We start from the raw sequence: 12181 nt of genomic DNA, 5'->3' as shown, positions 1-12181 counted from the left end.
TAATGACTATATGGATATAAAATCATAAATAGTTAATGTTATTTCATAAATACTTTACAACACAGGTATGAATTTTTAACTTGTACATTATGTACCTGCTAATTGAATGTGTGGAGGTAGAATCTTATAAAGGTATGGCAAAAGATTTTTGTGGTTTTATGGTATATAAGCTTTTTCATTTTTATCTGCAATCTGGTAAATACCATATTTAAATCATTTAGGTAGAGGTATTAGTAGCAACTATATGAGAGAAGATAGTTTTGTATTGGAAAATAAAGTCATATCTCCTATAACACAATATATGAATACCTGAAAATTCTTGTAGTCTATAAACACTGCCCTAAAAACAAAAGACTTTGGAGAAAATTAGGGTTGGGACAGTTCTTAAGACATGTATGTATCTTTGAAACCAGACTACAAACAAAAGCATAAAGTGTGTTTGTACCTTGTGAGATCCAAGTAATGTAGTGAGGCTACTCCAGCATGGCTAGAAGTTACCATGTAAATACTGGCTGGAAGTAGAGGTGGAGGATAGTAGCTCCTAACCCGTGGACATGCCGTAAAGTAGACATGGACAGAAGTGCAGCTGCTTTGAGCCAAGAACTGTGCAAGTACACTGGGTGTACTCTGGAGAAGGGGTCTGAATACGCCAAAGTGTAGGCAGTTGTTTTCTGTTTTGTTTTTTTAACATACAGATGGAAAAAGCTCGTGCCTGTGCAACAGCTGGGCTCAGGGCTTGTTCTTTCACCGTACTGCCTGCCTCTTTAGCTAAAAATTGAAGTTATTTAGTTATGATGATTTTAAGTTAAAATATATATCAGCAAAACCAGTAATAGGTTTTTTTTTTTTTTAAGAGGAAGAGCATGCATACATATGCAAGTTGGGGGGGAAGAGAGAGGGAGAGAGAGCATCTTAAACAGGCTTCATGCCAGCGCAGAGCTTGATCTTACAACCCTGAGATCATGACCTGAGCCAAAATCAAGAGTCAGACCTAACCAACTGAGCCACCCAGGTTCCCCAGTAATAGGAGTTCTCTCTCTCTTTTTTTAACCCCAATAATAAGAGTTCTTAAAAATATATATATTTTTGTATTTAGTCTTTCATAACTACTTTACCTAACTGAAGGGTAAGTAGATCACTCCTTGATGAAAATCTTTGTAAAAAGTATTATTCCATTTCAAAGACTGTAAGACATGATTTAATGGTTTAATGGATTATTGAATATCATAGGGTAACTTGGGGTGATCATTTTGAATGTTTTCACCAGATCTTTAGAAATTATGTCAGTTTTGTTTGAATGTATATTGATTTAATATTTCTTGCAGTAATAAATTAGAAAATAATGTAGAATTTGGGGATATATTTTTCTTACAGGATTTTCTTCTTAGTATCTTTTTATTAATGTATTGCTTTATGATATATATAATTAGTATATAGCAAATATGTGTTTCTGTACAATATAGTATTTTACCATATATTCTCAGTACCCTTTTATTCATGTATTAATATGTAATATATATAGTTTTTATATAGTAAATATGTGTTTCTGTACAATATTTTGCCAAATATTCAATATGTATTTGCTTTTTTGTATAATATAGAAGCATTTGTATATTCATTATGTATGTTAAAATATAAAGTAGTAAAACATGCTAAGGGCTGTAGTATATTTTGTCACATGGATATACTATATTTTCATTCAGCTAATTCATTAAATTTTGGAGCAAATACTGTTGGATACCAAGGATAGAAATGCATTCTGGAACAGATGCAGTTTATATTATCATGGAACCTATAGCTTGTCAGGTTAAAGGTTTTAATCATTCTCCCAATTTTTAGATAATTATCTGATTTTTTTCTGTTTTAAAAAATGTTGCAGACAAATACATTTATTCATTCTAAAAGTGGATCAGCATTAAGTCCACCCCTCCCAATTTATGAAAGGTTCTTTTTTACTAGTTAAAATTTTTTTGAAGCTTGGTCTATAAGAGGACATAGTAGTATATTTTACCAAGAAGGCCAAAACCCTGTATTTGAGTCTTTACTTCTAAATTTGTTAGCACCATTGTATATTATTTGCATTATTAACTAAAAGCATAGACATCGACAATAGAATGGCTTTTAGAAGCCAAGTAAAAAGACCTAGAAAATTAACAGTAATATAGTTCTAAGAAATAGGTTTTTGTGCCTTTTGTATGGTATAGGATGTAAAATAGTGTGTAAGTAGCTAGAATACATAAAGTGCAAGATGTGAACTCTGCTGTCATGTTCTGATGCTAGTGATTAAGAAAAGATGTACTTTGCCTTGTCTCTATCAGTCTGTTTACTCATTGAGGGATAGAGAAGAACAGGGAGACGGTGGTGGCAGAATCTTAAGCTAGGTGGATTGCTAGTTGTATATACCATAACTCAAAATGTTTATCAGGTCTTCTTGAAAAATGTTATTTAAATACTGAATGACAGACTTTGGTATTTGACTAAATAATTTAAAAACTAAAAGTATATAAATACATTTTTCAAGGTTGCATTAATCCATGAAATTTATATGTATGCATATATAAAAAGCATCAGCAAACTTCAATCCACAATTTGTAGGCTTCCAAATGCTTAACTATAAGAATATTTCTCTTTTTGAAGTAGTATAAATAATGTCTTTTTCTTTAGGAAATGGCAGCAGTGTCAGCTTTTCTTCAGCCAGGAGCACCTAGGCCATATCCTGCACATTACATGGACACAGCAATCCAGACATATAGAGATATCTGCAAGTAGGTGACTAGAATGTTTATGTTCTATCCATTTAGTGGTAAACTTAACACTCATATTGTTCCTAGGTATAAATGGATTTTTTTTCATGCTTTAAATTTAAACAAGCTCCTGAATCAAGTTAATACAGTTAGAGATAAAATGAAGTGATTTTTAAAACTAGTGTTTTATTACGTCCTTTCTCTTTCTATTTTGTTTGGGTTTGTGGTTAGGAATTTGTTATGTGTAATTCTGAGATTATACGGTATAGTGAGAGTGATCTTTTTGTGTGGACAGTTCTAACCTAAATTACTGTTAAGCCAAGGGTTAGCCATTTTGAACTTTTTTTGTTAAATATGTAGAACACAAAGAGTTGAATAATAGTCCAGGGAAGAAAATGAAAAGTGTTTTATACAAATAATGAGCTCTGTCGGAACTCCATAGGAGTTAGAACTCACCACCTCTGAGGAGACTGATCCAGAAAGTGGTCAGAGGAGGTTTCATAGGATTTTTGAGGAATGGATCTGAAAGAAAGGTGGTTGGGATTTGACAGTCATGAAGACATTTCAGGAATTGTGATTGGCAGAAATAATGTTTTGGATGCATCATCACTGGTAAAAGGGAATGGAGCCCTGGCTAGGGTACAGGGTGCATGTGAAATAGTGTTTTGGGAGGTATCGGTATGTGGAACCCTCATTCTCATTTATTACTGTTATTGCTAAGCTGTAGTTATTTATGTAGAAGCAAATGGAGAATTCTTAAGTATTGTGTAGATCCTTTGACATAATAAAAGTTATTTTTCAGAAAGATTTTTCTGACTGTTCTATGTAGAATGGGTGGGTTGGAAGACAGAGGTAATTCTGTCTCTTATAATATTAAGGAATAGGGATAATAGTAATAGCAGTGTGTTTACAACACAGTACTAATAATCATTAACATTTTTTGAGTGCCCATCACTTGCTGCTAGGCCAAAATAATTTACACACTTACTGAATTTTCATAACAAATCTGTGAAATGGTGGGTACTATTACCGTTTTCATTTACAGATTAGGAGAATGAAACTTAAAAAAGAGTTTAACTTGCCTTAGGGCTGCAGGTAATAAGTGGTGGAGCCAGTTTTGGATCCCACTTCTTAAACCTTGCAGTCTATTCTAGAATGTATTTGGAGATTCTGGCGGCAGATATAGCCCTCTGTGAGAACACATGGTTACTGTGATGTATTAAGGTTTTACTGTAATGCTAATTATATTTTTCTTGTCTTTTTTGCCTTTAGGAATATGGTATTGGCTGAGAGATGTGTATTGCTTAGTGCTGAAATCTTAAAAAGCCAAAGCAAATATTCAGAGGCTGCAGCTCTCCTAATACGGTTGACTAGTGAGGTACTGAAAATGTGTAGTATTTACTTTAGTAATGTTTCATTAATTTCAAAAACTATTTTTTTTTAAAGCATATGCAAAACATGAAAGTAGAAGGCAGTTTCTTTTTAGGAATTTACAATATGGCTACTTATTTGTTGAATTAATTTTAAATGTATTTTAGAAATATTTTATGAATTTATTTCTCTATTTTAAGTCTACATTATTATTAACTACAAACATGTACATCTTTTATGAATTAGATTTTGACTTATGTATAGCAATATTGATCTACTTAAGTTCTTTTTTGGTTTTTAATTTTTTACTTTGAATGTAGCTGACATACAGTGTTAAATTAGTTTAAGGTGTGCAACATAGTGATTCAACTTCTGTATATATTAGGTTCTGCTCCCCACAGGTATAGTTAACCATCTTTCACATACAACACTATTATAGGATCATTGAGTATATTCCTTATGCTCCCTTTTATCCCTGTGACTTATTCATTCTGTAACTGGGGACCTCTATCTCCCACTCTCCTTCACTCCTTTTGCCCATTTCCCTATTCCCTTCCCTCTGGCAACTTAAGTTTGTTCTCTATATTTATAGGTCTGATTCTGCTTTTTATTATTCATTTGTTTTTAAGTTTCCACATATGAATGAAGTCATATGGTATTTGTCTTTCTTGGTCTGACTTGTTTCACTTAGTATAATACCACTTAGGACCATCTGTATGTTGTTGCAAATCGCAAGAGTTCATTCTTTTTTATGGCTGTGAATCTTCTATTGTATATAGATATATAAACCACATCTTCTTTATCCATTTGTCTATCAGTGGACACTTTGGCTATTATAAATAATGCTGCAATAAACATAAGGGTTCATATAATTTTTTAAATCAGTGGTTTAATTTTCTTTGGGTAAATACCCACTAGTAAGTTATTGGATCATATGGTACTTACAGTTTAGTTTTTTAGAGGAACTTCCATACTATTTTCAACAGAGGCCATAACAATTTGAATTCCCAGCAGGGCATGAGGATTCCTTTTTCTTCACATACTTGCCAATGTTTGTTATTTCTTTTTTATTTTAGCCGTTCTGACAAGTCTAAGTTGCTAATCTCATTGTAGTTTTGATTTGCATTTCCCTGATGATGGGTGATGTTGAGCATCTTTTCATGAGTTTGTTGGCGGTCTTTGTGTCTTCTCTGGAAAATGTCTATACAGGTCCTTTACCTACTTTTTAATGGGATTATTTATGTTTTGGTGTTAAGTTCTTTATGTACTTTGGTTATTAATCCTTTTTTGGGTGTATCATTTGCAAATAATCTTCTCCCAGTCAGTAGGCTGCCTTTTTTGTTTTGATGGTTTCTTTCAACGTGCAAAAGCTTTTTATTTTTATTTAGTCCTAGTAGTTTATTCTTGCTTTTGTTTCCCTTTCCTAAAGAGACATCTAGAAAAATGTTGTTAACAGTCAATGTCAGAGAAATTATTGTATTATCTTTTAGGATTTTTATGTCAGGTCTTTATATTTAGGTCTTTATTTTGAGCTTATTTTTGTGTATGATATAAGAAAGTGGTCCAGTTTCATTTTTCTGCATGTAGTTTTCCAGTTTTCCCAGCACCATTTATTGAAGAGGCTTTTTTCCCTGTTGTATATTCTTCTTTTGTCATAGATGGATTGATCATATAAGGATGAATTTCTTTTTGGACTATCTACTCTGTTCCATTGGTCAGAGTGACTCCTTTCTTGCCAGTCCCACGCTGTTTTGATTTTTACAACTTTGTAGTGTGTTTTATAATCTGAAATTGTGATATCTCTAACTTTGTTCTTTTTTCTCAAGATTGCATTGGGGACTTTCGTGGTTCCATATAAGTTTTAGTATTTTTTGCCCTATTTCTGTGAAAAATGCAGTTGGTATTTTGGTAGGGATTGTGTTGAATCTGTAGATTGCTTTGGAATTATGGTAGGCTTAATAATAGTAATTCTTCCAGTACGTGATCATGGACTATCTTTCCACTTATTTGTGTCATCTTCAATATCTTTTATGAGCACTTTATAGTTTTCAGCGTACAGCTCTGCCACCTCCTTGGTTAAGTTTATTCCTAGTGCAGTTGTAAATGAAATTATTTTCTTACATACAATAATATTTAAAGCAACATGTATGTGCATCATTGTAATATTAAATTGATACTTAAAGTGAGTAATTACTAAGGAATTTTTTTTTTTTTAAGATTTTATTTATTTATTTGTCAGAGAGAGAGCGAGCAAGAGCGAGCATAGGCAGACAGAGTGGAAGGCAGAGTCAGAGGGAGAAGCAGGCTCCCTGCGGAGCAAGGAGCCCGATGTGGGACTTGATCCCAGGACGCTGGGATCATGACCTGAGCCGAAGGCAGCTGCTTAACCAACTGAGCCACCCAGGCATCCCACTAAGGAATTTTTTAATCTTAGTTTCATTAGTATGAACTTGTAAATCATCATCTTAAGCATTTAAAATAACCTTTGTTATGAATATTTTAGAAGAGGAAAAAGCAATCCCTTTATAGTTACTATTGAAAATTTACAGCAGATATTATTTTTATTATTTTGCATCACTAATAGGTGTGTAATGTATTACTTTTCTACCCCATCTCCAAACTGGCCAACAGTATTTGCACATTTGCTTTAATCTCAAAGAATAAACATCTGATGTCAGCATGCCAGGTGGTTTAGGGTCAGATGTTTCTGACCTTGTTAGCTCAAAGGTCTAGTTAAGGGGAGGGATTGTTGGCTAGGGCTCAATTTCAAAGCTACTTCTATAGTATCTAACTTACTCTCTTTCTACTTTGAATCTGATTGGTAGTAAAAGCATCTAATAGATAAAATTTCGTAGGTAATACACCAATATTAAACAAGGGCAAAAGTGTGTTTTCAAGATTTTTTTAAAGATTTATTTATTTTAGAGAGAGCAAGGGGGGAGGGGCAGAGAGAGAGAGAACGAGAGAATCTCAGGCAGACTCTCCACTGAGTGTGGAGCCTAACATGGGGCCTGATCTCACAACTCCATCTCACAACCCTAAGATCATGACATGAGCTAAAATCAAAAGTCAGACTCTTAACTGACTCAGCCATTCGAGTGCCCCAAAGACTGCGTGTAGATGGAAAGTTCCAGAAGAGACATCACCTCCTCCTTCTCCTCCTCCTTCTTCTTCATCACTTACAACATGCAGTGCTCATCCCAGCAAGTGCCCTTCTTAATGTCCATCACTCATTAAGTCCATCTCCCTACCAGCAACCCTCAGTTTGTTCTCAATAGTTAAAAGAGTCTCTTCTGGTTTGCCTCCTTCTCTGTTTTTATCTTATTTTTCATTCCCTTCCTCTGTGTTCATATGTTTTGTTTCTTAAGTTCCACATATGGGTGAGATCATAACCGATATTTGTCTTCTTCTGACTGACTTTGTTTAGCATAATACACTCTAGTTTTCATTCTTGTTTGTGCAAATGACAAGATTTCATTCTTTTTGATGGTGAGTAATATTCCATTGTATATGTACACCATAGCAGATATTACTAAATTGTGTCAACTCCGGGCCTATAAAGAATGGTAATGATTTTTTTAATAAGTGTGGCTAAAGACAGATTTTTTAGATGAATACCTGAGGAAAAAAACAAAAACAAAATCAAATACTTCCTTTCTTTGCCTTTTAAATGTTAATACACTCTATGGTTTTAATCCTTGGATCACTGTACTTTTTACTCTATACATTTTTGGGGTGATCATTTCTTAGGAATGATTTTCACTCTTAAATCTATCTCCAAAACTGACTTCTCTTTGAACTTTAGATTTGTAATGCCAGCTGCCTTTTAGACTTAACTTATTTGGGTGCTTCCAAAGCAACTTCACAACATACCTATACTAAAGTCATAAACTTGCTTATCTTGTTGATCATATCTTAAAATTATAACCAGCTAGTTTCTCATCGGCCAAGGCAGAAACCGAGATGTGCCTACAGTCTTCTGTCAGTAATCCAGGTTTTTCTTTTAATTTCTTAAAACATGTTTTCTTTCTGTATCTCCAAATAATTTACTTCCCTTTCCACCCCCTTGCCTCTTTAAATCCTTCTTCTGCTGTCTTGGTTCATGTCTGTAATGTCCTTCTGGACTGGGGACTTTTCCTCTTTGTTCCCTTGTCTACTAGTCCTTGTATCAGTCATGTCCTTCTGATAGTCATCTGCAATACCCCAGATTATCCTAAGTATCTATCTTCCTCTCTCTTATAATGCTGTAAGACCTGACTTGTCACATACTGGAAATTATATTTAAGTTCTTGAGGGTAGGAAATTGTGTTGTCTTCTGCATATTTATTCTCAGTGCCTAACACTGGCCTTGGCACATGGTGTATAATTTACATGTTTGTTGAACTGAACCATTAGTTATTCTAAAAGCTTTCTGTAAGATAGCTAATTAGATTAAGGGATGATATTAACAGTGTCAGGTAATTGATACTGCATGGACATTGACCAAAATGAACAGTTGCTAGACATAAATTATTTAGTAGAGCTGAATATAGATTCTTGAGTGTGTTTATGTTTTGTATTGTAATAAATAATCTTAACTTCAGTTTGAATATATTGCTGTTTTTGAATCGAGGGACTGTCATTGCTTCTTGGCCTTTTGGCTAAGATCAAGTGCAATCTAAGGACTATCAGTGAATGTAAAGGCAATTTATGGTTTTAGGAGTTTGAATAAAAATTATTTGAAGCAAATTCTTCTGTCTGCATTGCAAACTTGTATTTTCTGTCATTATTCTTTTTTCCTTTCCAAGTTTGTTTTCACCTTTTCAAACCTGGATGATTTGTTTTGTCATCAAATTTGAAGAAACTTACTATAACTGTTATTTTAGGGGTGAGAGGTCGGATGAGTGGTGGTATATTTCCCTAGAAATTGTCATTCCTGTGTTTTTTTTGTGCTATACCTTTCAGATATTTCTTTCAGATAATTTGAAAGTAAAGACTACTGGGTATAGTGTATATAAAATTATGTTAAATTTTAACTACTAATTGTATTTTTTATATGCATTCTGTCAATGAAAAAGGCTTATAATATGTGAAAAGTACACTTGCTTTGTGGATAGGGAACAGAGTTACATACTCCTGACAATAGTGAATTAGATTTCCTAGGTTTTTGGTAGCACTGTTTTGGAAAAGACAGCTATGAGGTCTGGGTGGACAGAGTTGTACTTTGGCTTTATTTTTTGGACTGTAAATTTATGGGCAAGTGGATTTTATTCATGTTATGTGCTGGGATTCTCAGGATGACAGAGCAAACCCAGGTAATGATAAAACACTCCACAGTTACCACCTTATAGGACAGTATGTTTGAATTTGGTACTTAAGATGTGATGCTTTTTCCCTAATGTGTCTGTGTTTCTGTGCTGAACATTTATTCTGGTCTTAATAGCCCCTCTGTCTGTTACTGCATTAAAACACAGTAAATGAGTTTTTTTTTACTATTGGAGGTAGTAATAGCAGTTTTTACAAGTTTCTCCACCTTGGGAGGAACTGTTCCTGTGGTGAACTGATCAGCTTGTAGCATCTTTCCTACTAACTTCAGTTACACAAGGAAAAAATTTGAAAGCCATCCTTGAGATTTGATTTATTTAAGTCTGTGCAACCAGTGCCCACATCCATTGTGTTTTTATGGAAGTGTTTATTGAATCCTCTAACTCAGTTAACTCCCCCTCCCTGATATTTATCCTCATGTTTTAAGTTAATGTAGCAGTTTTTAAAATTATCTTTTTGGTTACAGGCAAAGTTCATAGGCTGGAATTCCTCTTGAAATAGTATCACAGATTTTTTTTTCTTAGTTCTTTGTAGAGCATATGTAATAGACTTGTCATATCGTAGATATGAATTAACACTAAAATAAAACTTTATTCTTCAACTCATTAAAAGCCTCTGCTTTCTAGATAATACTGTCACTTTGTGAAATTCTTTCATTTTTCTTCCATCAACACTGAGGGCAGTTGTCATTTTTTTTTTTCAGGGCTATTTTTTGGTTTAAAGCAATATATTTTCTACTGTAGGTGTCACTGTAAGAAACAGGGACTGCAGAAGAACAAAGTTGCAGGAGTCATGGGAGTAGGGCATTCAGCTCAGCAGATCAGTTCTTTCTCAGAAAACTGCCATATGGATGCAAGAGTGAAATTTTACTTCAACTGAAATGATATATGCTATGGACCTCCTGGTCTCCTAAATTGGTCAGCCCTTGAGTACTAAATTTGACAGTGCTGAGGGTTTACTGTGCTGTTCTCAATTAGATTGTACATTAGAATCGTTTACATGCCATCGAAGATGTCTAAGGCATCTTCCTTATCTTAATTAGAATGCCCAGGATTGCTGCCCTTCCAAGTTTTCTAGTTTAATGAAGCCTCATAAGCAATTAAAAAAATATGTATGTATTTATGTTCTATAACTGTATGTGACTGCGTGTGTTTGTGTGTACATACTAGGAATAAATTTATAGCACTTTAAGAAAAAGACTGTGAAATGCTATTGAAAAGCCTAAATAAAATTTGGAAACAGAAGAAGTATTTAGAGGAAATTACCTGTTCCAGATATTAAGATTTATTATAAAGCTATAGAAATTAAAACTGTTTACAGTGATAAGACAGAGTAATGGAGTAGAATGAGATTTTAAATATAACATATAATTAGGTGTCATTTAAAATTAGTGGAGAACTTCACTAAATGGTATTGTGATGTCTAGCTATTTGGAGTTGGATCCCTAACTTACTTGCTACATGGTAATATAATTATAGCTTGATTAAGTTATATGAAAAAATGAAACAAACATATATACACCAGAATATACAAGAAAGCATTTTTTAAAAAATCTAGGAATAACATTCCTTCATAGTTTGACGCAGTATCTTGAAGCTGTAGAGGCTAAAGTTAGTATGCTTGACTACTAAAGAAAAAACTCATTCATGTCAAAACTGGGAAATACTATTTGCAAATGTATGACAAAGGTCTAATACTGATTAAGTATACAAAGGGCTCTTACAAACCACATAATCACAAAAACCCATTCACAAAAGAATATAAATAAGCAATTCACAGAAAAAATAACAAAAGAGCCTTAAACGTATGAAGTACCACCCTTACTATTAAATGTATGTTGAGGAGCAAAGTATCATCTTTTTTTAATGAAAGAGGTAAAAATTTTTTAAAGTAATTTTTGGCTGAGTAAAGTGGAAAACATACACTCTCATTCTCTTGATGAGATTATATATTGTTACTACTTTTTTTGTAACAGTTTGGCTCTGTCTATTAGAATTTGAACTATATATATAGCTTTCAGTAACTGAGTGAGTTCTGCTTCCAGGAATGTGTCTAATAAAAATATATAATTACTCAAAAATGGTTTTGTAAAGATGTTTATCAAAGTACTTTTTTATAGTAACAAAAGTAGTAAAAGTATGATATTAAATTAGTCAATATTAATTAATAGCAATACTAAATTAGTCAATTGAGACCATATTAACAAATTGTGGAATATTTATAAACAGAATACAGTGTAGCTTTAAAAGAAATAAGAAGTATAGATGTCTTAGAAGGATGTCCATGATACTATATTAAGTCCAAAAAGTGAGATAAAGAATATTCTGTATGAAAAATTACATTTATTTTTAGAAAACAATATATATTTAACACAAAAGCACAAATATAGAGAGGGAGAAATGACACCACCTGGCAAGTTAGATGAGGCATGGAATAGGGCAGAAAGATGTTTACCTTTTTTTTTTTCTTCAAACATTTATTCTTTAAGGAAAAAAATTATTTTTTAAAGAAGAAAACATTTTCCTAAAAATGAAGAATGCACTCCCTCGCTCCCTTAACTCTTGGATAAGAATGGCTTGTCAATTGTACATTCCTGATTTTTCCACTTAATTAGGTTTTGGATCTTAACTTGGACAGAAACATTTTATCATTAAGTTTTTGTCATAGGGAAGTTGAACTAGGTAATAATATCTACCATTTACTGAATGCTTTTTAGATTGTTTCCTCAGATCTGTTTCTACTCTAATTTTGTGATTGCTGCA

The 12181-nt window shown here is 33.1% G+C and overlaps 1 protein-coding gene and 1 pseudogene across 4 annotated transcripts in view; both read left to right on the top strand.

Moving 5' to 3' along the window:
• TRAPPC8 (trafficking protein particle complex subunit 8) overlaps positions 1–12181 on the top strand; it is a 74732-nt gene that overhangs the window by 22563 nt on the left and 39988 nt on the right. For all 4 annotated transcript variants that reach the window (XM_059409409.1, XM_059409406.1, XM_059409408.1 and 1 more), the window contains exons 10-11: positions 2665–2765; positions 4017–4122. In XM_059409409.1, coding sequence (XP_059265392.1) covers positions 2665–2765; positions 4017–4122 — 207 coding nt within the window. The remainder of the gene's footprint in view (positions 1–2664; positions 2766–4016; positions 4123–12181) is intronic.
• LOC132024074 (U2 spliceosomal RNA) lies at positions 8736–8887 on the top strand (annotated as a pseudogene).

The sequence above is a fragment of the Mustela nigripes genome, chromosome 8 (assembly GCF_022355385.1).
Source record: "Mustela nigripes isolate SB6536 chromosome 8, MUSNIG.SB6536, whole genome shotgun sequence".
Taxonomy (NCBI): domain Eukaryota; kingdom Metazoa; phylum Chordata; class Mammalia; order Carnivora; family Mustelidae; genus Mustela; species Mustela nigripes.
This window is presented reverse-complemented; position numbering and strand designations above follow the sequence as displayed.